At 35.7% G+C, this 27,900-nt stretch overlaps 1 protein-coding gene across 4 annotated transcripts in view; it reads right to left on the bottom strand.

Annotated features, from left to right (window-relative positions):
- The window catches only part of FZD3 (frizzled class receptor 3), a 101,713-nt gene that overhangs the window by 60,249 nt on the left and 13,564 nt on the right, over positions 1–27,900 (bottom strand). For 2 of the 4 annotated variants that reach the window (XM_058720786.1, XM_058720784.1), the window contains 2 exons: positions 5,393–5,589; positions 508–1,525 (listed from right to left, as the gene is read on the bottom strand). In XM_058720786.1, coding sequence (XP_058576769.1) covers positions 508–1,525; positions 5,393–5,577 — 1,203 coding nt within the window. In that variant the 5' untranslated portion in view covers positions 5,578–5,589. Of the gene's footprint in view, positions 1–507; positions 1,526–5,392; positions 5,590–20,276; positions 20,434–27,900 lie in introns of those variants that run through there. The other 2 variants (XM_058720787.1, XM_058720785.1) reach the window with 2 other exon arrangements.

Genomic DNA, 27,900 nt, shown 5'->3' with positions numbered 1-27,900 from the left:
TTAAATTCAAAGGTAAATCATAAAATATTCACCATGCAAAAAAGAAAAACTAAGACCAATTAAGGGATGAACTAGTTCATACAAGTGCATTCTATTATTTTTTCGAAACTGTTAAAACAATTCCTCTTCCGACCATCAGTAAAATTTTCACAAAAGACAGTGCCTTTTTATCAGTTGGTAAAGTGCTTCTTGCTCTCAAACCTGTAGACTTCTAAACAATCAACAAGCAAACTATTTTGTGAGAACAGAAGTAAACTGCTTAAAAGCCCATAGCTTAGACTTGTAAAAGTCATCTTTTAAAAAGAAGACGTTTATGGAAACACGTGCATTACCTTCTTTCTACAATGTATTTGTTCATTATCTTCACTTTAAAATTTTAATGTACAGATTGAAATTCATAAACAGTTTTGTTTAAAATAAAAAAACTAGCTAAGATTAGATCTTCATAGTAATATGCCTTCTTTCCACTATTACACATTCTGAAATTTAGAACAAGGTTTCCCTTACCTGATATGGACATGGAATGTGATATTCTCTGCAGCGTTCTTGTATCCATGTTGTTTCCCAGATGCCACGGTAAGCTTGCTCATAAAAGTAGCATCCAATTACAACCAAGAGTGGTACGAGATAGAGAATGCTGAAAACACCAATCCGGATCATAAACTTCACCAATTTATCTTGGTTCTCCTTTTCTAATGGAATTTCAATTCGAACTCTGTTTAAGGATATAATGCCAGCTAACAGGAGAGAAACTCCAACTACCACATACAGGCAGAGGGGAGCAAGAACAAAATATCTCAATGCATCAACATCGTAGAGGCCAACAAAACACACGCCACTGATATTGTCACCTTCAATTTTATTCATCGCTAAAAGGATGATAGTTAGAGTTCCGGGGATGCCCCATGCACTGGCATGAAATAGCAATGCTTTCTTCTCAATAGCTTCACTACCCCACTTTGGCACAGCTGCCAAGAACCATGTGATGGTAAGAATTACCCACCAAACACTGCCAGCCATAGTAAAAAAATAGAGTACCATAAAAAGCATGGTACAGGCTTTATTATGAGATCCTTGAGTCACTGTGGAAGCCTTATACTGTGAAGGGCTAGATGCATTGCAGGCTACTCGGTCCTCAAGCAAAAACCCAATGAAGAAAATTAATGACACCATCATGTAGCAGACTGCATAAAATATAATAGGTCTTTCAGGATAACGGAATCTTGTGACATCAATCAAAAAAGTTAAAAAAGTAAACAACGTGGCAGAGAGGCAAATGATTGAAATCAATCCTATGAAGTATCGAGCAAATGAAAGTTCTTCTCTCCTAAAGTACATATTTGGACAAGGAGGTGAACAATCACGCACGTGTAAAAAAGAATAACCAAGATCAGGATCAATTTTCAATTCTCGAGGACACCAAAAACCATAGTCCCTCTGCACTGCCACTGGAGCTCCTTCAGTAGGATCACCAGCTAAATTCAGATCCACAAGTCGAGGATATGGCTCATCACAATCTGGGAACCTAAAAAACAAAACAAAACAAGATGAGAACCATTTTCACTTACTGGGAAATCTATGGATACCAAACAATTTGGATTTCCAAATTTAGTACTCATGACCTTATTGATTCTTATATCCTTAGAGTACAATCACATTAAGTAGGAATAAAGTAAATGTTGATATCTTGTTTATGGGTCATACAACTAGCTTTTCCATTGTTGATCAAAAAAGGATATGGTTTGGGGTGCCTAGGTGGCTCAATCAGTTGAGCGTCCGACTTTGGCTCAGGTTATGATCTCATGGTTCATGGGTTTGAGCCCCACGTCAGGCTCCGTGTTGACAGCTCGGAGCTTGAAGCCTGCTTCAGATTCTGTGTCTCCTCTCTCTGCCTCTCCCCCAGCCCCCACTCACACTCTGTTTCTCTCTCTCAAAAAACTAAATAAAAACTTAAAAAAAATTTTTTTTAAACTATATGGTTTTATACTTAATTTTGTTTTGGCTTCAAAAACAGTACTTTTTTAAAGTTTATTATCTTTTTAGTAACCGCTACACCCAACATGGGGCTCAGACTCATGACTCCTGAGATCAAGAGTCCCATGCTCTCTGACTGAGCCAGCCAGGTTCCCCAAACAGTACTCTTTATTACAATAGTCTAACATAGCCATCAATAAGTAACACTGTATAAAGAAACTATTTCTGACATTATCTATTTATCATCTCCCACTACTACCGTAACTACTAGAATTTTAGTTCTGTAAGAACCAAGACTATATTTTGTTCACTACTCATCTTCAGGATCTAGACTAGTGCCTAGCACAGGGGACACATCCAATTAACATTTGTTGAGTTAATGACTGTTGAAGAAATATATACATATAGACCTAACCCAAGTAATTAGAAATATGACTAGCAGCAGTGTGGAAGACAGACTTGGGCAAAAATGGGAGCAGAGATACTAGCTGAGCCAGAATGAAAACCAGATAAGGTAGGGGCACCTGGCTGGCTCAGTCGGTAGAACATACAACTCTTGATCTTAGGGTTAAAAGTTCAAGACCCACACTGGGTGTAGAGATTACTTAAAAATAACAAAATCTTAAAAAAATAACATAAAACAAAGACAAATAAGGCAGTGGGAATGAGACAGACATGAAACTGGTTAGATAAAAGCAACAGTTTGTAACTGATTGGATGCAGAAGCTAAAGTGAATGAAGGAGAAACAGAAGATAACTTATAGAGAATTAAAAAACGAGCAAAGGAATAAATCAATTTTAGGTCTGTTGAAACTGAGGAATTTAAGACAAACGCAGGTTAGAATTTCCAAAATGGATGCTAGATACGCAGATTTGGAACTCAGCAGAAGAGTCAAGTCTAAGATTTAGGTGTAGGAGTCATTAGCAGAGGAGTAAGAGTTAAAATGAGTGAGATGAGATCATCTAGGGAAAGCACATAGAATAAAAACGAATAGGTACAGAACTCTGTGAAGCACCAATATTTAAGGTGTAGAAAGAGGAACAGGATCAAAAAAAAAAAAAAAATTGAGAATAACTGGTCTGAGAAGTACCCGACCACAATAGTTCATACATTAAGGCCTAAATGATTTTCATGAAAAGAGGGCAAACTGAGGTTGAGGGGAATATAGAATAAAGGCAAAATATGGGTTTGAAGCAAGAGATATAGATTTGGCAGAGATGCTGAGAGTAATAAACAAATTATTCTGTTGATCAAACTGGAAATTTACCAAAGACAAACAGCAAATAGAACGGCTATGGTTGGCATCATTAAATATATAGCATAATTAATCTGTTGGAAATTGATTCAATGGATCCAGCTGGGGATCTGAACAAGTTTAGTAGAAGGAATGAATTGAAATTGCTAGCAAGAATGTTATTACAAGTGATGGGCCACAAAGCTTAAGCTAAGTAAGGAAATAAATGAGATTAGGAAGAGGGATATGAGGAAGGGGAAATACAAATCCAAAGTCTGGGAGTGTCAATTAAGTTCAAGAACAGCAGGAACAAGGATTTGAGCAATGCAGAAGAATGAAAGATTGTTAGGGGCGCTGGGTGGCTCAGTCGGTTGAGCGTCCAACTTCAGCTCAGGTCATGATCTCGTGGTTGAGGAATTCGAGCCCCGCATCTGGCTCTGTGCTGACAGCTCAGAGCCTGGAGCCTGCTTTGGATTCTGTGTCTCCCTCTCTTTCTGTCCCTCCCTCGCTCATGCTCTGCCTCTGTCTCAAAAATTAGCAAACAGTAAAAAAAAATTAAAAAAAAAAAAAAAAAAAAATGAAAGGTTGTTATGAAAGACCACCGTGCCAGACTTTAAGGTTTCAGAGTTACTCAATCCCAGACGACAGTAAGGACATAAAATACATTTAATCCCAACAAAACAAAGAAATAAAGATAATAATGAGATGTCTATACTTGTATACAAACTGTTAATATAAAAGACTACTAAACAGTGGGAGTTAATTACAAGAAACAAAATAGGGTTCTTGCCCAAGCAATTCATAGCTATTATAAACACCAAGAAATTAACAGACTTCTAAAAGAGGAACTATAAACACTACCATATTCTTGGGGAGAAGGTGGATGAATGGTTACATGGGGCTAGATAAGAAAACAGGTTAAACATGTGGGAAACAGAATAAATAAATACAAGAAAGCAAAATGTCCGTGAACTGACTAGGAGAAACTAATATATGTTTTATTTCTTAAGTTTTTCAAATGCCAAATGAGAGTAACAAGTCCTGCTATTAACCTACCTCCAAGGGCCATTGTTAGGTGGTAAACAAAATTAATTTTAAACATGAAGGAAAAAAGAATGTTCACTGCAGCATTATTGATAACAGCAAACACCCAGAAATAACTTAAGTGACCATCAACAGGAAATGGTCAAACTGCCCTAGAATATTAATATCATTATGTAGCAATTAAAAGGAATGAACCAAATCTACAGATACAACTATATATACATATAAAAAAATTAATGTTGTTTATAGATATGTATATATGTAGCAAGAGTATAAAAACAAATATAGGAATGATTAACAACACAATCATTATTACCTCATCCCTGAGGAGGAAAGAAGGGAATGAAATCAAGATAGGTACCAAGAAAGGAACTTTCAACTCTATCTGTATTGTTTTATTTGAGGGGGGAAAAAAAAAGTGACTGAGGCAAGTATCACAAAATGTTAAGACTGGATAAAGTTAGACAACAATAGGTACATACCCATTTATCTTACTATTCTTTATCCTTGAAATACTTCACAATACAGAAAGGTACATTATCATATAAGAAATACAGTATTACTGTACACGTTATTACTCTCATATAAATCTGTAAGACTGTCTAGTAAACATCTTTGAATCTTTAGAAAATGCTTACAATCTATATTTGGAAGTGATCTGAAAAGTATCTGATATTTTCTGATTCTGGTTTGCTAATACATGACAGAAAAGCAGAGTTGACAGAACTTCTTTAGTCATTAACACATTTAAATCATATGGATACTTAACTTCCATTAAATCATCATTAAAGACATTTAATGGTGAGGTAATGAATGATTATTTTCTTCTCTATATTTTCTAACTGCATTACTCATACTTGTATAACCAGAAATTTTTTGAGGAAAAAAACTGTCTTGTTTTTCTTCATTCTTTTAAAAATTTCTTCACAGAAACGTTTTTTCTTTTCTACCTTTTTCATTTAGTGATTCCAAGTCCCTAAGGAAATGAACAGTTCAGAGGTCATGAAACCTCTGTTCAAAATTAAAACTAATATATGCTACATTTCAAGTTTTAAAAAACTGATGAACTAGAAGACAAGTGATTTTAACATACTGCAGCATACCATAAGTAATGATCTATGAAAATCTGATTTTCGCACCTACTGCATTCCATATCTTCAGGCCAAGGAACACCAAACATCTCCATGAGCTCCGAACACTCACTGTAAGCCCGCTGACACAGCCTACGACAGGGAAGTGTGACACGTCCATATTCCATACAAATAGGAGCATAGAGTGCACAAAGAAATGGCCGAAAATCCCGAGAACAATCCAGATTCACCATTGGGTGGAATGGCTAGGAAAAAGTTAAAATTGAGTAATTAGAGAAGGAGTTGTATACAAGTTAAAGTTTACTATATAAAATATTACAAGATTCTTTTTTTTTTCCATTTTAAAAATGTCTGGAGGTTATTAAACTTTTCTGAAAAAAAGATTTTGTTTTTCTAAACAAAATCCTCTTAGCTATATCCCTGAAGAGTCTGAATTGGTTAAGACTGAGTTATATCTCAGAATCTAAATTTTAATTCTTAAAGGTGATATTAATGAAGAGGCAGGGCTCAGAATCACATTATGATCCATTTTACATATGAAAATAAAAATTCATGAAAGATATGCCAAAAGCTCAAAAAGTGATTACTGCTTGGTGACAGGATTTTAAGAAATTTTGATTTTCTTCTTTTCATGTATTTCAATTTCTACATTTTCTTCAACTAACAAGTATCAACAGAGAGCAGACAAAAGTTAAAAGAGGAAAGGGAGAGGGGGTGGAGGAAGAGAAGTAGTTATACATAGCAGTAGTTATTTTGAGCATAAGGGAGAGGGAAGAATCTTTCACATTTGTCCATATTTTCTTGTTCTCGTTACATTAAAAATTTTATAGAGAGTTCTTTGAACTCTGGTATCGCATAATGTAAGCAGAAATAACACTGTAAGCTGATATTAAGGAAACAAAAGGAAAAAATAGCGGCGCAAACATAAAACCATGTTAAAATAATTATAACCACAAGAATAGATCAAATATCCCAATAAATGTGCACCTGGGTTTTTGACTATCAAATACATTTCCCACTTATTTATACAATAATTTCAGAGTCATTGCTGATTTTGATCTGGTAACACATATTTTCACCACTAAGCCTTTCTACTGAGTAAGAATCAATTTCTACATTGATATATAATATTTTCCAAAGGTCCACCATACACAATGCAGTCAGAAAACCAAGAGTCACTTAAGGAAACTGATGTCAAAGAAGTTAACTGTATAATGGATGTGGTAACCAACAAATAACAACAAACTGTATATGGCCATCACTTCCATGAATGAAGGAATAGTTTATGTTATACCAATGTTTCCATCAAGAACAATTTTAAAATACAGAAAAAAAGTTTTAAAACACCTATTTAAAGCTACTGAAGAACTGCTGAAGTAAAAGAACTAAAAGAACCAAGAATACAGAAGAGCAGGGAAACATGGAGAGGTGGCCTGATAAATGCAGCCACTTTTCCAAGGAGGCATTTGTTGAAATTGGGCATAAGGCAAGAGGCCGTGAATCAGGCTTTGACTGGGCTGGTGCTAGAAAACGGAGAAACCAGCAGAACTGTGGTGGTCTTACAAGGCTACAAACAAAATTCAAAACAAAAGGAATAACACACAGGTGAGAAGGGCAAGTGCCAAGGATAGAGTCTGACACACAGCCAATTTTCCCTTCAAGAAATTTGAAAATTCTGAAGCTGCATAAAGAAGGACACTAAGAATCTAAGCAGAAAACCTCTGAAAAGGAGAGTGGAGATTTTGGCAGTTTTACATGCTGGATTAGAGTTCAAGTTCTGCCAGGGGAACTGAACATACCAGACTCAGCCTCTGAATGGCTATACTCGAGTTGCAGGAGCAAATCAGAGGGAGGCAGAGACCTGCCAAAACTGTAACCCAGCCTCAACTCAGCTCACTTCCTGATGGAAGTAAGGTGATCTCCCATTTATCTGCTTATCAGAAGAAAGGGTGATCCTCCTCTGGAGCTATATGACATCATCTGGAACCTTGCCAATATTTTGTAATATCTAACACTCAATAAAAAATTACTAGGCATTTCTAAAAACAGGACCACATTGGGCACTTGGGTGGCTCAGTCGGTTGAACAGCCGACTTAGGCTCAGGTCATGATCTTATGGTTAGTGAGTCTGAGCCCTGCATCGGGCTCTGTGCTGACAGCTAGGAGCCTGGAGCCTGCTTCAGATTCTGTCTCCCTCTCTCTCTGCCCCTTCCCAGCTCATGCGCTCTTTCTCTCTCAAAAATAAACATTAAAAAAAACAAAACAAAAACAGGACCATACGATTAAAACCCAGAAAAAAAATTACATCGATTTGGTGACCCAGCTATTGATCTTAATACACAAGACTGTATATAATTACATCAAATATATTCAGGAAAACAAAAATGTATTTTATCAGGAACTAAAATCTATTATAAAAGGAATCAAATGGAAATTCTATAACTGAAATATACAATCTGAAGAACTCATTAGATCAGAAGACAGAATTGGCAAAATGGAACACAAGACAATAGGAAATATTCAAACAGAAGCACACAGACCAAAAAAATACTGAAAAAATACATAAAATAAGAGACATGTAAAACATGGAAAAGTCTAAGATATGCATACCTGGAACCTCAGAAGGAGGGGAGAGAGAGAATGTGCAGAGGCAATATATAAAAAGATGATGACTGAGAATTTTCTAAAACTAATTGAAGACAACAACCTACAGATTCAAAAACTTTTACAAACCCCAAGGATAAATACAAGAAAATCACACCTAGGCAAATGTTATCTCGATTGTTGAAAACAGAAGAAAAATATCTAAAAAGCAGCCAGTGTTAAAAAAGACAACTTACTTTTAACAGAGCAACAGTTAACATTCAGAGCTTGCTTTGGAAAACCATAAATCAATAGAGCTTAAAGAGCTAAGAAAATATAACTGCAAACCCATAATTCTATAGCCAGCAAAAATATCCTTCATAAATGAAGGCAAAGTAAAGACATTTTCAGACAGACAAAAATGGGAGAAAATAGGTCACCAGCAAACCTGCACTACAAGGAATACTCAACAGTTCTTTAGACAGAAGGAAAACGATCAAAGATAAAAACTCCAGAAGTACTTAAAAGAAACAAAAGGGGTGAATATGTGGGAAAATATAAATGAATACTCCTTGTACCAATAACAAAATAATGCCTTAAAATACATACAACCCACAGGTATATTAATATATAATAATCAAATGGAAAAGACAGGAGGCCAGAGGAACACTAATGGGGTAGTGGTTTAAACAATGATTTTTATTAGAATATTATATTGGGGTGCCTGGGTGGCGCAGTCGGTTAAGCGTCCGACTTCAGCCAGGTCACGATCTCGCGGTCTGTGAGTTCGAGCCCCGCGTCAGGCTCTGGGCTGATGGCTCGGAGCCTGGAGCCTGTTTCCGATTCTGTGTCTCCCTCTCTCTCTGCCCCTCCCCTGTTCATGCTCTGTCTCTCTCTGTCCCAAAAATAAATAAAAAACGTTGAAAAAAAAAAAATTAAAAAAAAAAAAAAAAAAAAGAATATAAGTCATGGGTACATATCAATTTCTATGATAAGCAATAAAAAAATTCACAACATGGTAAAAGAGAGGCAAACAGAGTAACACAAAAGGCGGCAAAACTGGAGAGAAAGAAACACAAAACAGTCTGCACATATTGAAATCAAATAGTAAGATAGTAAATATTAACCCAAGTATATCAGTAATTACTTTAAATATACATGGACTAAAAACTCTAAGTAAAAGACTAAGAGTTTTGGACTAGGTAAAAACAAAAACAGGAAAAAAACCCCCAACTATGCTGTTTACAAAAGACATTTTTCAACATAAGCAAATGGGTTAAAAATAAAAGAAAGAGGGGCACCTGGGTGGCTCAGTCAGTTGAGTGTCCAACTTCAGCTCAGGTGTCATGATCTCACAGTTTGTGAGTTTGGGCCCCGTATCGAGCCCTGTGCTGTCAGCTGAAAGCCTGGAGCCTGCTTCCAATTCTGTGTCTCCCTCTCTCTCTGCCCCTCCCTCACTCACACTCTGTCTCTCTCTGCCTCTTAAAAATAAATTTAAAAAAAATTTTTTAAATAAGTAAAAGAAAGGTAAATGGTAATGGAAGAATTAGCCAAAGGAAAGAGTAGATTTTATGACGTGTTCCCAGAGATAAAGAGCATTTCATAAGACAAAGAATCAATTCACTGATCCTAAAAAGCAAATCTAAACATATATGCACCACTTAACATAGCTTCAAAATATTTTAATCAGAAATATACAAAATAAAAGGGAAAATGTACAAACCCACACTCTGAGCGAAAGACTGATACACTTCTTTCAGTAAGTGACAGAAGAGTGAGGCAAAAATTCTGTAAGAATACAGAAAATCTAAACAAGCCAACTACAAATTTGATCTACATATTTATAATCATGATGCCCAACAATGACTGGATCCTATTTAACAGACACATGGAATCTATCAAAATTGACTATATTCTAGATCCTAAAAATCATGCCACAACAAAACAGAGAACTAAAATCATTCATAGAAGGTTCTATAACTAAAATGTAATTAAGGTAGAAAAAAGTTACAGAAAAAGCCCAAACCCACTGTTTGAAATAGCAGACAACAAGCTTGTAAATAACTCATAATCAACAAAAGGAATCATAATTGAAATTTAAATTGTGTAATTACATAGATTATATAGAGAAGTAAATAAAAACAATAAAATAACAGCAAAAGCTGTACCGAGAAGAAATTTACAAGCCGATATACACATATAAGAAACTAAGAAAGCCTGAAAACAAGCAATGATATTAGCACCATCTCCAGAAGCTAGAAAAAGAGTGGCCAAACTTAGAGAATATAGAAGACAGACAATAATTAGGAAAAGAAAAGGGAGGGGAAAAAAAAACCCCAAATCTCAAATTACCAATATCAGAAATGGAGGAGAGAACATTACTAGAAAAATAATGTAGATATCATAAATAATAAATTTGATATGTTAGATGAAATGAACAAATGCCTTGGGAAAAAATTAAAATTTACCAAAACTCAAAGAAAATCCAGTCTTCTATCTACAAAGAAATTTAATCCATTATTAGCAATGGCCCCCCCTCAAAGAAACCCCTAAGTTATGATGTCACTAGAAAAATGTATCAAACATCAAAGCAAGAAGTTGCAGTAATCATACACAAACTCTCTCTAAAAAAGGAAAAAAAGGAACCTTTCCCAATTCATCTTATGAAACCAGAGTAATTTTTATAACAAAACCCAACGGGACTACCTAAGAAGGAAAATTATTCTTCATGACCATAGATGTAAAAATCATATCCCAGTATCAGTAAATTAATCCATAATATATAAAAAGTCAATATACCACACTAAATGCATTTTTTCCCCAAGGATTAACATCTGAAAAACCAGTTAATATAATTAATGTCATTAAATGAAAAAGGGGGGGTAATCACATGATCCATTAAAAAGCTGTAGTAAAAGTATTAGATGAAATTCAACATCCATTTATTATGAACTCTTAAGAGACTAAGAAATTTCCTCAAATCTTATGGCAAGTATATACATCAAACCACAGAAAACCTCATACTTGTTGGTAAATTATTAAAGGCTTCCTGAGATCAAAGATGAGACAAAAATAACTGTTACCACTATCTTATTTAACACTGTATTGAAAGTCCTCACCAAGGCAGTAAAAATATAGGAATAAAAGGTAAAAGAATTAGAAGGCAAGAAATATAAAAATTAAAGGTATATGGATCAGAAAGAAACTATCATTGTTCAGAGAGAACTTGTGTTCTAGTTACCAAACTTTTATCTCTGTTCCACATTCACTCTTCAATATCAATGCTCTATGATAATAGATGGGATTTATGTCACCACTTCTCCTTTACAGTAAGCATGTGTTTAAACTTTCTCAATAAAGAGTGTTAGAGGAACACTGCAGGACAAAGGGGGCTTCCTTGTTGGTTGTGGCTGCTGTGCAGTCAGGCAGCAGTGCAAATGTAAAGAAATCTATGGTGCTGTGTCCCAGCCATGTGCCCAGAAATGTCTCTTAGTATGTAGCCTCACAATCACGACATAGCCTAGTGACACCCTTCCTGCAGCCCTTCCAATATGGACACTGCATGCTTGAGGCCTCCTACCTGCGGCAGTGCCTTGACTCCCTCTATCTACTCAACCACCAGCTAACACTTGCCTATGTATGCCCTGAAGAACTGCTTCTTGCTTGCCCAGCAGCCATGGACCAGCTCTGGCCCAGGCAACCCAGTGAACGTCTCTGCCATCCACTGAGTTGCAACTACATCATCTACAATTAAGGTCTGAGCCTTGGTGTTTGGAAGTCCCTTCCAAGATTGTCCCTCTGCCCTAGAGAGCCCTACTGAGCTCTCTCTATATTTTATAAATACTCTCCTATAATGGCTTATTATTTTTATTATACTTCCCTTATTTAAATCATTGAGTGTGTCTGCCTTTGTTTTAAACTTTTTTTTTTAATGTTTATTTTTGAGGGGGGGGGGGAGGATGAGTGCCAGAGGGGAAGAGAGGGAGACACAGAATTTGAAGCAGGCTCCAGGCTCTGAGCTGTCAGCACAGAGCCCGACGTGGGGCTCGAACTCATGAAATACAAGATCATGATCTGAGCCGAAGTTGAACGCTTAACCAACTGAGCCACCCAGATGCCCCAAGAGTGTCTGTCTTCTAATAGAACCAGACTAATAAAAACCTGTCACAAAGAAAATCCAAAATAATCTATAAAACATTAGAATAAATGAATTTACTAGGAACACTGGATACAAAGTCAGTAAAGATAAAAGCTATGTTTCTACCTTTCAGCAATACACTAAAAATGAAATTAAAAAAAAAAAACAATTGAAATTAAGAAAACAACTTCAGTTTAAGACCATCAAAAGGAAAGTACAGCATCCTATATTCAGGAATAAAGTTAACCAATGTGGTGCAAGACAGAAAACTACGACGTGTTACTGAAAAAAACTGAAGACTACCTAACAAATAGACATCCTATATTCAGGAATTAGAGGACAATGTTGTTAAGATGGCAATAGTCCTTAAAGTGATCCAGAGATTCAATTTAAACCCTTAAAATGGCAGTTTTTTTTTTTTTTTGCAAAAATGGAAAAGTTGATCCTAAAATTCCTATGGAATTGCAACAGAGTCTGAACAGATCAAAACAACCTTGAAAAAAAGAACAAAGTTGGTGTACTCATACTTTCCAATTTCAAAACTTAACATAAAGCTATAGTAATCAAAACACTCTGGTATTGGCAGAAGTCTAAACATGCAAAAGAATAAAGCTGGGACCCTGTGTTATACCACATACAAAAATTAACTCACAACTTGTAAAAGAAAATAGAGGTAAACCTTCATGACCTTGGATTTGGCAATGGTTTCTTAGATCTGACAACAAAAGCACAAGCACAAAATAAAAAAAAACCAGATATATCAGACTTCATCTAAACAGAATGCTTTCATATATTTCAGAACATTTTCATTAGAGTACACAGACAACTCACAAAATGGAAAAAAATATTTATAAGACATATATCTGATAAGAGTCTAGTATCCAGAATAAAGAACCCCACAACTCAACCAAAAGACAACCTAATTTTTTGAATGGGCAAAGAACTTGAAGAGACATTTCTTTAAAGAAGTTAATGCAATGGACAATAAACATATGAAAAAATGTTCAATGTCATTAGGAAAACGTAAATCAAAATGACAATGAGATACTATATTACACCAAGATAGCTGTAATCTATAAACAAATAAATAAATAAATGAATAAATGAATAAATAACAAATGCTGACAAGGATATGGAGAAATCATGGAGAACACATGGAGAACCCCCATGTGTTGCTGTGGGAATGCAAAATGATGCAACCACTACGGAAAACAATTTGGTGATTCCTTAAGAAGTTAAACATAGATTACCATATGACCCAGCAATTTTACTCCTAGGTATATACCCAAAAGAATTAAAAAATGACGTTCAAGGGAAAACTTGTATATGAATTTTCACAGAACATTATTTGTAATAGCCCTAGAGAGCAAAATAAAGCAAAAACAAGCAAAGAGAAGGAATAAAGAAGAAAAATTGGGGCACCTGGGTGATCAGACAGTTACGCGTCTGACTTCAGCTCAGGTCATCATTTCGTGCATGGTCCAGGAGTTCAAGCCCTGCATCGGGCTCTGTGCTGACAGCTCAGAGCCTGAAGCCTGCTTCGGATTCTATGTCTCCCTCTCTCTCTGCCCCTCCCCAGCTCACGCGTGTGCACGCATGCTCTCTCTCTCTCAAAAACGAACATTAAAAAAATTAAAAAATTTAAAAAAAAGAAAAAAATCAATAAAACTGGAAACAGTAAAATAGAGAAAAATCACTCAAATAAGAGATGGTTCTTTGAAATTACCAATAAAATTGATTAGCTTCTGGCAAGATTATTTAAGTTTATTTATTTTGAGAGAGAGAGAGAGAGAGACAGAGAGGGAGACAGTGTGTGTGTGTGTGTGTGTGTGTGTGTGTGTGTGTATGGGAGGGAGGGAGGGAGGGAGGAAGGGAGGGAGAGGGAGAGAGACAGACAGAGAGAATCCTGAGAAGGCTCTGAATTGACAGCATGGAGTCCAACGCGGGGCTTGAACTCTCACAAACCATGAGATCATGACCTGAGCAGAAATCAAGAGTTGGATGCTTTTAACCAACTGAACCACCCAGGTGCCCCTAGCAAGGCTATTAAATAAAAAGGAAAAACACAAATTACCAATACTAAGACTGAAAAAGAAGATGTCACTGAGGCTCCACCAGCATTAAAAAGGCAGTTGAGGGGGGGCGCCTGGGTGGCTCAGTCAGTTAAGTGACCAACTTCGGCTCAGGTCATGATCTCATGGTTGTGGGTTTGAGCCCCACGTCAGGCTCTGTGCTGAACACTTGCTCGGAGCCTGGAGCCTGCTTCAGATTCTGTGTTTCCTTCTCTCTCTGCCCCTCCCCCAATTGTGTTCTGTCTCACTCTGTCCCTCAAAAATAAATAAATGTAAGGAAAAAAATTTTTTTAAATAAATAAAAATAAAAAGGCAATAAGGGAATATTACAAACAACCCTGTGCACATAAACTAGATGCCTTACATGAAGTAGACCAATTCTTCAAAGTCAGACTACCAAAACTCACTCAAGATGAAGCTGATACTCTGAATAGTCCTGTTAAGTACTAAAGAATTTGAATTTGTGGTTAAAAACCTCCAGAAAAGAAGTCCAGGCCAGATGGTTTCATAGCTAAAATCTAACATTTAAAGAAATAGTAACACCAACTCTACATAACCTCTTCAAGATAACAGCAGAGAAGGGAACACATCTCAACTAATTCTATGAAACAAGGGGTGTTTAATATTAAAACCAAACAAAGATAGCACAAAAGAAGAAACTACAGACCAATATCTCTCATGAACATAAATGTAAAAATCCTTAAAAAACAGTAGCAAAGCAAATCCAAAAATATATTAAAAGCATTATATACCACAACCTAGTAGAGTTTCCTCCAGAAATTCAAGGCTGGCTCAATATTCAAAAACCAATTAATGTAATCCCAATTACCAGGCTAAGAGAAAAATCGCATTATCATACCAAATGATGCAGAAAAAGCACTCATGAGGGGCACCTGGGTGGCTCGGTTGAGTGTCCAACTTCAGCTCAGGTCATGATCTCACATTTCATGAGTTCAAGCCCCACATCGGGCTCACTACTGCCAGCACAGAACCTGCTTCGGATTCTCTGTCTCCCTCTCACTGTCCCTCCCCTGCTTACACTCTCTCAAAAATAAATAAAACGTTAAAAAAAGAAAAAGAAAAAGAAAAAGCACTCATGATTTTAAGTTTTCAACAAACTAGAAATAGAGGATAATTTCCTCATCTTGATAAAGAACATCTACAAACACCCTGCAGCTATCATAATTAATGGTGAAACATGGATTCTTACTCCTAAGATTGTAAATAAGGGAAGGATGCCTATTCTTACCACTCTTATTCAACATGGGACTGGAAATCCTGCCAATACAATAAAGCAAGAAAAGGAGAGACTAGAAAAAGAAAACTCCTCCTATTTGCAGGTGACATTATTGTCTACGTAGAAAATCCCAAGGCATTTACAAAGAACACCTCTTTGAACTAGTGAGTTCAGCAAGGTTGCAGGACACAAGAAAAACATACAAAAACCCCAACTATTTCTATATAGATTTGCACTCCATATATAAAGAGCACATGAAAAACTAAAACAATACACTTATAACCACAAAAGAAAGAAAGAAAGTGAAAAAGAAAAAGAAAGAAAGAAAAAACACCTGTGTAGAAATTCAACAAAACATGTATAGGGCTTGTATGCAAAAAACCATAAAATGCTGATAAAAATAAATCAAAGAATATAAAAAAAAAAGACAGATATATACTTGTGTTCGTTTGCTAGGGCTACTGTAACAAAGTACCATAAGCTGAATGACTTAAACAACAGAAATTCACTGTCTCATATATCTAAAAGCTAGAAGTCTGAATCAAGATGTCAACAGAACCATGTTTGCTCTGCAGATGCTAGAGAAGGATCTGCTCCAGGCCTCTCTCCTAGCTTTTGGTATCCTCAGATTGTGATAGCATAAATCTGATCTTCACATTGCATTCCCCCTGTGCCTCTTCACATCATCATCCCTCCATGTGTGTCTGTGTCCAAATTTCCCTTTTCTAAGGATACCAGTCATAACTGAATTAGGGCCCCTTCCTACTCCAGTATGACCTCATTTTAACTAATTACACTTGTAATGATCCTACTTCCAAAAAAGGTCACATTCTGAGGTACTGGAGTTTTAGGGGGACTCAATTCAACCCATAACAACACTGTTCATGGTTTGAAGATTCAACATTAAAGATGCCAATTCTCCCCCAAAAGATTTCCAGATTTAACGAAATTTTTATCAAAACTCAGCATGACTGTTAGTAGATAAAAAGGAACTTATTCTAAAATTATATGGGGAAAAAAATAGATTTTGAAAAAAAAAAGTGGAAAGAATCATGCTATCCAATTTTAAGACTTACTATATTGTTAACAGTAATCAAGACAATGTGGAGAATCAGTGGAGACAATATGGACAATCAGTGGAGAGACAGATACAAAAGATCAACAGAACATAAAGAGAACCCAGAATTAAACCTACCTAAGAATGGACAACAGATTTTTGAGAAAAGAGCAAGAGCAATTCAATGGTGAAAGGATAGTTTTTTCAATAAATGGTGCTGGAACCAGAGGACATTAATAGACAAGAAAATTAACCATACTTTATACAGATTAACTCAAAAGTGATCATGGATTTAAATGTACAAAACGAATAAGAAAGAAGAAAGAAGAATTCTGGACCAAGAGTTAGGTGAAAAGTTCTTAGAAATTATACCAAAAGGACAATTCATAAAGGGAAAAAAAATTGGTAAATTGGACTTAATTTTAACATTTACAACTTTTGTTCTCTTCAGGACCTTGTTAAAAGGATATAAAGACATGCTACAGACTAGGATAAACTATTTGCACACCATACATCCAGTAATGGATTTGCATCCAGAGTATGTATAGCATTCTGAAAACTCAAAAGAAACCATTGCAAAACGAACAAAAGACATAAACAGATATTTAACCAAAAAGGATACATGAATGACAAATAAGCACACGAAAAGATGTTCACTATCACTAGCCACAAGGGAAATGTAAATTAAAATCACATGAGGTATCACTATATACATATATACTATATATATATTAGAAAAACTGAAATAAAAAACTGTGATAATACCAAATGATAGTAAGAATGCAGACAAAGTAAATCTCTCATACAATGCTGGTGAGAATGTAAAAAAAATTTTTTTTAACATTTATTTAGAGAGACAGAGAGAGACAGAGTGTGAGCAAGGGAGGGGCAGAAAGAGAGGGAGACACAGAATCAGAAGCAGGCTTCAGGCTCTGAGCTGTCAGCACAGAGCCCAATGCAGGTCTCGAACCCACGAATCATGAGATCATGACCTGAGCCGAGGTCAGACGCTTAACGGACTGAGCCACCCAGGTGCCCCTGTTGGTGAGAATGTAAAATGGTACAACCACTATGGAAAACAGTTCAGCAGTTTCTTAAAAATCCAAATATATGCTTATCACATGATCCAGCAATTACACTCCTGGGCATTTGTCCCCCAAAATAAAAATGTATGTCTACACAAAAACCTATACACCAATGTTCACAGCAACGTTATTTGTAATAGCAAAGAACTGGAAACTGAAATGTCCTTCAATGGGTGGTTGATTAAACAAATTGTGGTGTATCTATAAAACAAAGTATTCTGAAATTAAAAATAATGACTACTGATACCTGGAATAACGAGTATGGATCCCAAACGGTATTATGCTAAGTGAAATAAAACCAATCTCAAAAGATTACATACTATATGACTCCATTTATACAACATTCTTGAAATGACAAAATTATAGAGAACAAAGTAGTGGTTGCTTAGGATTGGAAAAAGGGAGGAGAGAGAAAATAAGCATGAGGGAGTTCCTTGGTGGTGATAAAACAGTTCTTTAACGGTATATATTTTATATATAATTTTTATATATTTTATATATTTTTTTTTTTATTTTTTTTTTTTAATGTTTATTTACTTTTGAGACAGAGAGAGACAGAGCATGAACGGGGGAGGGTCAGAGAGAGAGGGAGACACAGAATCTGAAGCAGGCTCCAGGCTCTGAGCTGTCAGCACAGAGCCCGACACGGGGCTTGAACTCACTGACCGTGAGGTCATGATCCGAGCCGAAGTCGGACGCCCAACCAACTGAGCCACCCAGGCGCCCCTATTTTATATATATTTAAGGGAAATATATCTATATCTGTGTATCTATATCTACATATAATTACAAAGACTAGGGGTGCCTGGCTGGCTCATTTGGTGAAGCATGCAACTCTTGATCCTGAGTTCAAGCCCCATGTTAGGCACAGAGCTTTTTTTTTTTTTTTTTTTTTTTTTAAATTGCAGGGGCACCTGGGTGGCTCAGTCGTTTAAGCGTCCAACTTCAGCTCAGGTCATGATCTCAGGCTTGTTGAGTTCAGACCCGGAGTCAGGCTCTGTACTGACAGTTTGGAGCCTGGAGCTTGCTTGGGATTCTGTGTCTTCCTTTCTCTCTGCCCCTCTTTCTCAAAAATAAACAAACATTAAAAAAACAAACATTTTAAAAAGTTGCAAAGACTATACATAGATGGACAAGTGCATATACACACACAAAACTGAGTACATGTAAAAACTGATGAAATATGGTAAGGCCTGTAAATAATGTCTATAGTACCAATGTTAATTGCCTAGTTTTGATGGTGTATGATAGTTATATAAGATACTAAGATGGGGGGGCAGCGGGTAGGGGTGGAGCAGGCTAGGTAAGGTACAAAGAATTTCTCTGTACTGTTTGTAAATTACTATAAAATTAAAAATTAAAAACATATCCACATGCTAATGATATATGTACATATATGTACATATATGCACATGTGTGCCTTTTAATGTATGTCTTAGGTCTCAAAACTTGCTTGGTACTTAGCAATATATAAAATACCAACCAATCCAATATCGCTATGTTACTATGTTAGTCAAACCTCCATCTGTGAATTACATATGAATTATAAAATTGATTTGAGTGGCTATTTTGTGCTGCCTGCAATGAGCCTAAATCTAGAAGTACATGCTTTTGCCATTTATTTCCTATTAAGTATCCTGTGCTGAGTATCTCAGCTAGTTAATTACTAACACTAAAGGGACAGGCAGTGTTCTAAGTGTCTTACACACATTATCTCATTTAATCCTCTCAATAATCCCATAAGGTAGGTACTATTAGTAATCACATTTTATAATATATATGAAGAAAATGAGACACAGAAATCAAGTAACTTGCCCAAGATCACAGAGCTACAAAGAGACCCAAGATTCAAGACCCTGACATTCCTGTCTAGAGCCCTTGAACTTAATGTTCTACATAACCTCCCTAAACTTCAATTTTCTCCTCTGTAAAATGGTCTTAATAACATATAAATAATAGTATATTCAACAGTTAGCATACAGAACCCAGCAAAAGCTTTAAAAAGGGATTAAGGAAGCACTGCAAGTTAACAGAGCAATAGCAATCCTTTAAGGTGGGTGTAAGGAACCCTGAATTCCCTGTTCTCAACAAGTAAAAGTCAACTGGAATGATGTGATTAAAAAGAAAAACAAAACATGGATGAATATCAAAGTCATTATGCTGGGTAAAGGAAACCAGACCAAAAAAAAAAATAGGTACCATATGATTATATAAAACTCTAGTAAATGAAAACTAATCCACAGTGACAGAAAACAGATCACTAGTTGCTTGGAGCAGGGTGTAACGATGGGGGTAGACTACAAAGGCACACAAGAAAGCTTTTGAGGTAATAGAAATGTTCTATATCTTGATCGTGTTGATTGGTTTCATGGGTATATAATTTGTCAGAACACTGAACGCTTTAGGTGAAGTTGTGTATATATACTGTACCTCAATAAAGCAGTTATACAAAAACAAAAATATTAGTATTTTTCAAATGAGCAAATTGCGTTGACTTTAACAATTTTAAACTCAGCAAAATCAAAATTAAATGAGGTAGCCTGAATACTGTAAAGCTGAGAATATATAAGAAATACTATTAAAGTTCTATCAAATAGAAAAACAATTTAGCTGATTAATTTTTTAAAGATTCCTACTGAGTACCTCCTTAAATAGTAATACTTTTGTTCACTAAATCAAGACCAAGGTATACGAAGTTTACAAACTGAAAAGTAACTTTCTAAAATTAAATTTCTGGTTTCTACAACAAAGGTGCAGTACATGGAACCTTCTATTCTTTGTTCAAATTCAAATCAACCAAGCCTTTGTGCTCCCATTCTCTTTCTTCTTTCAAATTTCCATTCCTGTTACCATAGGAACCTGGTAGCTGACAAGCCTTCAAGCAAGCAACAGCCCAAGCTTAGCAAGGGGTATGAAAAGGGAACAGAGTCAAAGGCCAAAATTTGACTCATGAGAATCAGAATTCCAATCTTTGTCATTCTACAAAGGGTCTGGTAACCATAGAAACTGTATCCCACTGGGTTTGGGAATATTATGACTAAATTCACTAAATGTGAAACCAAATGTGGAATGGCCTTGGAAATTCAAAAAAATGGTATTCATTCTATTTCAGATCCAAATTAGAATAAGAAATTATTCAAAAACAACTTTTTACAATAATTTTAAATGATTAAAAATAAGACCTTTAAAAAACTCCTTTTCTGTAAAAATAAATTCTCAATGAGAAAGGATCTAAAACTTTAGGAATTTTGTATTAAAAAAAGTTCTAGGTTTGAAAAACACCTTTAACCTATAAATTTGCTTTTCTTTTACAAATCTTAATTAAAAAAAAAAGTCTTGGGATAGCGGTTTGCAGAAATTTGCCATTATGAGAGGAACATGTTTATCTTCTTAAGTCAATGGAGAGTTCCCAGAGCAACCCGTAACATTTGACTTTAAGGAAGCAAATTTTAGTATTTCAAATATCATCAACAGTTCTGAACTATGGTTTCTCTCAAAAGATAAAACTTTACAAAATTCCACCACACTTCATAATTTAATTGGAAATAAGTATTTTAAAGGTATTTCTTTAAAGTGATTTGTCATACAAGAAAATCAAAGAAAAAATTTTAAGTTTTTCCACAGAGTCAGAAATAAATAAATGCAATTAATTCTCTACTACTTCTATGTACATTTTTTGATTTAGAAGATTCTTAATTACTGACAGGTTTCCCTGTCACACAACAGACTTTTCAAGCTACTTCACTAGACTGTTGTTTGCTTAGGGAAAACCACCTATGAATACTAACCCAAACAAAAGATAATAAGGGAAATAAATTTGATAATACATGTATTCTGAAGATATAAACCATGAATTGCAAGAATATAATCAAATTTCGTTTTCTAAAAAGCCTACCTACAAAACATTAATTACTACTACTATACAGGGGTATACTATACTGTTTTCTTACAAAAAACAACAAAAAAAATCTGTCTTTCAAGGCCCATTCAAATACTTTCTACAACTGATCCCTTTCACATAAGATCCTTTGTTTCAGTCATTCAATCAAAATATACTTAATATACTAACTCTTAGGTACTACAACTGAGAACTAAACAAAAAAGAACAGTTTGGATTATTAAAAAAAAAAAGTTTCTGTACTAATTTTACTATCTTAAAGGCACAATATGTTTCTTACAGAAAAATAAAAAAATACAAACATTAAATAAGACATAGAAAACACAAATAAATTGTACTAATTCAGGAAAACCACTGTTGGCCTTGGTGAAAATCCTTCCACATCACTTACTCTGCATAAACACGCATATATATTTTTTTAAACAAAAACAGGATGATACCATACATGTTATCTACTTTTTTTTTCCTACTTAATAATGTATCAAATCCAACCATTAGAATTCTGACAAAAGATAGAGACTATTTAAGGCAGAAGGAACATTAAGGGCCTAGAGATGGGAAAGGTGGGTTGCTCTGTTCTTTTGCGTAATTACACCACTTATAAATACAAACACATAAATGTTCAAAGTTCTGAGTCACTCTGACCAGTTGTTCCTCACCCCTGAAAAGGCAAAGTAAAATACTAGTGTTCACAGTTACACAGTACTCTTGGTACTGGGATTACCATCCCCATTCCCATCCAGCACACTCCTATTTACAACTCCAGGAGATCAAGTGCTTAGATATAACATCATAACCCTGACCAAGTCTGACTACTATCATCTCTTAAGGAACTTACAGTTTATAAAGTTCATTAATTAATTCAAACACTTATTTAGCACCTCCTATGTGTGAGGCATTATGTTGGGTGCTAGGTATACAAAGATGAATAAGGACAAGCTCTGGTTTCAAAAGCAAAAGGCAGAAAACCCGAATGTCCATTAACAGTAATTGAATGAAAAAAATGAGAACTTAACACCCATTAGGATGACTATTATAAAAACAAAAAACAAAAATAAAAAATAACAAGTGTTAGCGAGAATGTGGAGAAACTGGAACCTTTGTGGCACTGCTGATGGGAATATAAAATGGAGCAACTGCTATGAAAAACAGTATGGTGGTTCCTCAAAAAATTAAACAGAATTATCATATGTCCCAGCAATTCCACTTCTGGGTATATATCCCCAAAAATTGAAAGCAGAGATTCAAACAGGTATTTACACACATGTTCACAGCAGCATTATTTGTCATAGACAAGAGGTCGAAGGAACTCAAGTGTTTGATGGATGAGTGGATAAACAAAATGTGGTGTGTATATATACCATGGAATATTATTTGGTTTTAAACAGAAAGGAAATTCTGGCATATCCTACATGAATGAACTTTGAAGACATTATGTTAAGTGAAATAAGCCAGTCACAAAGGAGAAATATTGTATGATTCCACTTATTATTGGGTACTTAGAGTAGTCAAACTCGGAGAGAAAGAAAAATGGAAGGAGGGTGCCAGGGGCTCAGAGGAGGGGAGAATGGGGAGTTATTGTTTACTATGTACAGAATTTCAGTCTTGTTAGATGAAAAAGTGCTACGGATAGTGGTTATGACTACATAACAAGGTGAATATACTTAATGCACTGAACTATAGTGCACAATCCTTAAAAGGATTGGAATGGTGAACTTTATATGTATTTTGCCAGTTAAAACAAATATTTGTAATGAATATCTGTAAATATTACTATGGAATATCCATGATATTATTGTTAAACAGAAAAAGTAATATAGAGAAAACAAATACTCTGTCAAAGAAAGGTAAAAGAATACATGTTTATCACATAAACATTTCACATAAATATATTTATGATTTTTTAATGGAAGAATAAGCAAAAAAAGTTTTTAAAATGACTACATTTAGGAGGAAGGAAAGAACAAGGTAGAAGGGAAAGGGCCAGAAACTAAACTTCTCTGAATATATCTTGTTCTATATATAAAATTGTGAAACACAATTATAAAATAAATTTTAAGTTTATTAATTTTGAGCAGGGGAGGGGCAGAGAGAGAAAGGGAGAAAGAGAATCCCAAGCAAGCTCTGCACCAGCAGCACTGAACCCAGTGCAGTGCTTGAACTCACAAACCATGAGATCAAGAGTCACTCAACTGAATGAGCCACTAAATTTAGACCAAAAAAAATTTAAGTTATTCCTCAAAAAATGAAACATAGGAATCTAAATGTGTTTTGAGTTTAACCACACAGAGAAATATTTAACTTTAAATATAAAACTTTAAACATTTAAATTTTTAAATTAAAACTTTAGAGTAATTTGTACTGTATATCAATGGTGAGTCACATCCCTAAAGACAAAAATAAGTACAAAACAATCAATCGGCTTTCAATAATCATATTGTTAGTAATAACACTGTTATTATTCTGAAATGATAGAATGTATGTGTAATGTAAAGCTTTAGTATAAGAGAATAGAGAAACAAAAATAAGATATTAAAATGGTAAATAAAAACTCTGCGATAGAGGCACCAGATGGCTCAGCCAGTTCTATCTAAATCTTGATTTTGGCTCACGTCATGATCTCATGGTTCATGGGATCAAGCCCCCCCTGGAGCTTTGTGCTGACAGAGTGGAGCCTGCTCGGTATTCTCTCTCTCCCTTTCTGCCCTCCCTCCTCAAAAAAACAAAACAAAACAAAACAACAACCAAAAAAACTGTGATATTATTTGATTTAAAACATCAATCTAAACTCATGATGTACTTAAAAAAAATTTAAAAAGTGGGGAGCCTGGGTGGCTCAGTCAGTTAAGCATCCAACTTCAGCTCAGGTCATGATCTCACAGTTCGGGAGTTTGAGCCCCATGTCAAGCTCTGTGCTGACAGCTCAGAGCCTGGAGCCTACTTCAGATTCTAGGTCTACATCTCTCTCTGCCCCTCCCCTGCTCATGCTCTCTCTCTCTCTCTCAAGATTAAACATTAAAAAAAAATTTTAAACCCTGTGGAGGTTCCTCAAAAAATTAAAAATAGAACTACCCTATGACCCAGCAATAGCACTGCTAGGAATTTACCCAAGAGATACAGGAGTGCTGATGCATAGGGGCACATGTATCCCAATGTTATGGCAGCACTTTCAACAATAGCCAAATTATGGAAAGAGCCTAAATGTCTATCAACTGACGAATGGATAAAGATGTGGTTTACACCTACAATGGAATACTACTTGGCAATGAGAAAGAATGAAATCTGGCCATTTGCAGCAATGTGGATGGAACTGGAAGATATTAAGCTAAGTGAAATAAGTCAGTCAGAGAAAGATACCATATGTTTTCACTCATATGTGGATCTTGAGAAATTTAACAGAAGACCATGGGGGAAGGGAGGGGGGAAAAGTTACAGAGAGGGAGGGAGGCAAACCATAAGAGACTCTTGGATACTGAGAACAAAGTGAGGGTAGATGGGGGTGGGGGAGAGGGGAAAGTGGGTGATGGGCATTGAGGAGGGCACTTGTTGGGATGAGCACTGGGTGTTATATGGAAACCAATTTGTCAATAAATTATATATAAAAAAGAAATAAGAAGAACTACAACTATTAAATATATAAAATGATATTTTAACTTATCCATAATAAGAAAAATGCAAATTAAAATCATACTGAGAAGTGAAAAAAAAAATAAAAATAAAAAAAAATTTAAAAAGTGTTTCCTAGTTTTGTCTACAAATAGGCCTAAAAATGGCTAACCTAGTATCAACAGGCTTAGCACCCAGATAATGGTCTCTAAATATCATTTCCAACTAAAAGGTGTTAAATTCACAAGTTCATAATGATACCTTAAAAAAAAAAAAAGACTTCATTGGTCACCTCTGAAGGATACTCATTATCTTAAAAACTACTAAATTCAGGAGAATGATCAAGTATATATCCTGTCTTTCTTACATAAACTGTACAAGAGTCTAACTCAGTAGCCCAACAGTAAAGACAGGAAATTTCTGTTTATAAAGCATTCCAGCTGAGAAAAGAATGACAGAATTAGAATATCACCCTTTTACAAAACTTTAATGAAATTACCCATCTAGGAAATGATCAAGAATGGCTGCTAAAAATTATAGAGTGACAACCAAGTATTATAGGCCTATGAAGTATTCTTTAAAAAAATTAAAAAGGGAGACAAAGGAACATGGTAAATCAAACCACACGGATGCAATCGGCAAAATAAAGACTATGGGAAACTCCATATGGCAAACGCATTACATGAAAAAAAGGAGAGAGGAAAGGGAAGGAGAAATTATATGTTAAAAGAAACTTAAGAGACCTCTCAATTGAATGGGATAGATGAACCCTGATTTGAAAAGCCAACTATAAAAAATGTGAAATGATCAAAGTAATTTGAACATCAACTGAACATTTGAGGATACTGACAAAGAGATAAAAGTATGGTGTTTATATATTTTGAAAGAGCCCTTACTTTTTAGAGATTTACACAGAAATATTTATGGATGAAATTATGGTGTTAGAGATTTGCTTCAAAGTAACCCAGCTGGACATGCAGTCACAATTGAAACAAAACTAGCTGTCAGTTGATAATTTTTGAAGCTGGATGATGGGTATATGTTGTCCACTATATTATCTTATCTACGTTTCTATATAATTGAGATTTACTATAATAAAAAGGTTGTTTTTTTTTTTTAATTTTTTTTAACGATTTATTTTTGAGACAGAGAGAGACAGAGCATGAACAGGGGAGGGTCATAGAGAGAGGGAGACACAGAATCTGAAACAGGCTCCAGGCTCTGAGCTGTCAGCACAGAGCCCAACGCGGGGCTCGAACTCACGGACCGCAAGATCATGACCTGAGCCGAGATCGGATGCTTAACCGACTGAGCCACCCAGGCGCCCCAAAAAGGTTTTTTTTTTTATGTTTATTTATTTTTGAGAGAGAGAGAGACAGAGAGAGAGACAAGAGTGTGAGCAGGGGAGGGGCAGATTGAGAGGGAGACACAGAATCTGAAGCAGGCTCCAGGCTCTGAGCTGTCAGCACAGAGCCTGATGCGGGGCTCGAACTCACAGACTGTGAGATCATGACCTGAGCCGAGGTTGGACGCTTAACCAAACTGTGCCACCCAGGTGCCCCAAAAGTTTTTTTTTTAAGGTACAATTTGAGTTTGGATAACAGCAAGACTGGTTTGAACATGTTCTGTTCTTTACAAAAAAAATTTTTTTTAAATGTTTATTTTTGAGAGACAGAGAGAGACAGAGCATGAGCGGGGGGAGGAGCAGAGAGAGGGGGGGAGACACAGAATCCAAAGCAGGCTCCAGGCTCTGAGCTATCAGCATAGAACCCAACACGGGGCTCAAACCCATAAACCTGAGCCAAAGTCAGACACTTAACCAACTGAACCAACGCAGGTGCCCCCAAACATGTTTTGATCTTAATGAATCATAAAGAATACCAAGGATTTGAGGCTTTTAGGCTCTGTTGTTCTCAGTAGGATCTATCCCACTGTCAGCCAGCTCTCCATGCTATAGAAAATCTTTAATGCTGATGACAAAAAACAGGAAATGGAGGCAAAACACAAACCATCCCAAAAGTTTTTCCTCTGATTATTCTACAGTGGTCAAGTTTCCTTAAAAAAAAAAAAAAAAAAAGACAAGTGATCAACCTCCTAAAGAGGTAAGAGTGCTTGTTCCACATACTAACTGAAGTTAAAAGGATGACAGGGTGACAGACAACAAGGACTACTATTTTGCATTCACACAGCACTTTAACTTTTCAAAGTTTTTATTTTTATTCTTTTGAGAGAAAGAGGGCACAAGTGAGGGGGAGAGAGAATCTCACAAGGAGAGAGACAGAGGGAGAGAGAAGCAGGGCTCATCTGAAGTAGGGCTCATGCTCACCCAAGCGGGGCACAAGCTCACCGGATGCGGGACTCGAACTCACAAACCATGAGATCATGACCTGAAGCCGAACTCAGATGCTAACGACTGAGCCACCCAGGTGCCCCTCAAAGTTTTTAAATATACAGATCACTTACATCATTTGATCTTAACAACCTTGTAAAATGGACAGGGAAAAAGAATCACTTCCTAGAAGAAACCAACACAAAGAAGTGACAAAACTAGTTAGTGGCAAAATACAAATTTCTTATCTCCATTTCAGTGCTTTTTCCACTAAACTGTCCCCTTCCTATTCAACTGCATTTATTTAGTATAGGGGGAGAGGCTCTTAAGATCTCTTTTATTACCAATGGAGTCATAAATACCTGATAACGTGTGGTTGGTAAAGATAGTTACAATTTGTTGACAATTTGTTGTCCACGCTGGACAGCTCCCAAAAATTAACTTAGCAATCCAGACAGCTCAAAATGGTTTGGAAAACTCAGGAAGGAGGGAAAAAAAAGTTGTTTTCTATCAAAAGCCACTGATGCTCAAAGAGAAAGATACCAAGTTAA

This window comes from Neofelis nebulosa, chromosome 3, assembly GCF_028018385.1.
Source record: "Neofelis nebulosa isolate mNeoNeb1 chromosome 3, mNeoNeb1.pri, whole genome shotgun sequence".
In the NCBI taxonomy this organism is placed as follows: domain Eukaryota; kingdom Metazoa; phylum Chordata; class Mammalia; order Carnivora; family Felidae; genus Neofelis; species Neofelis nebulosa.
The sequence above is the reverse complement of the archived record's forward strand: the minus strand, read 5'-3'. Positions and strand labels throughout refer to the sequence as shown.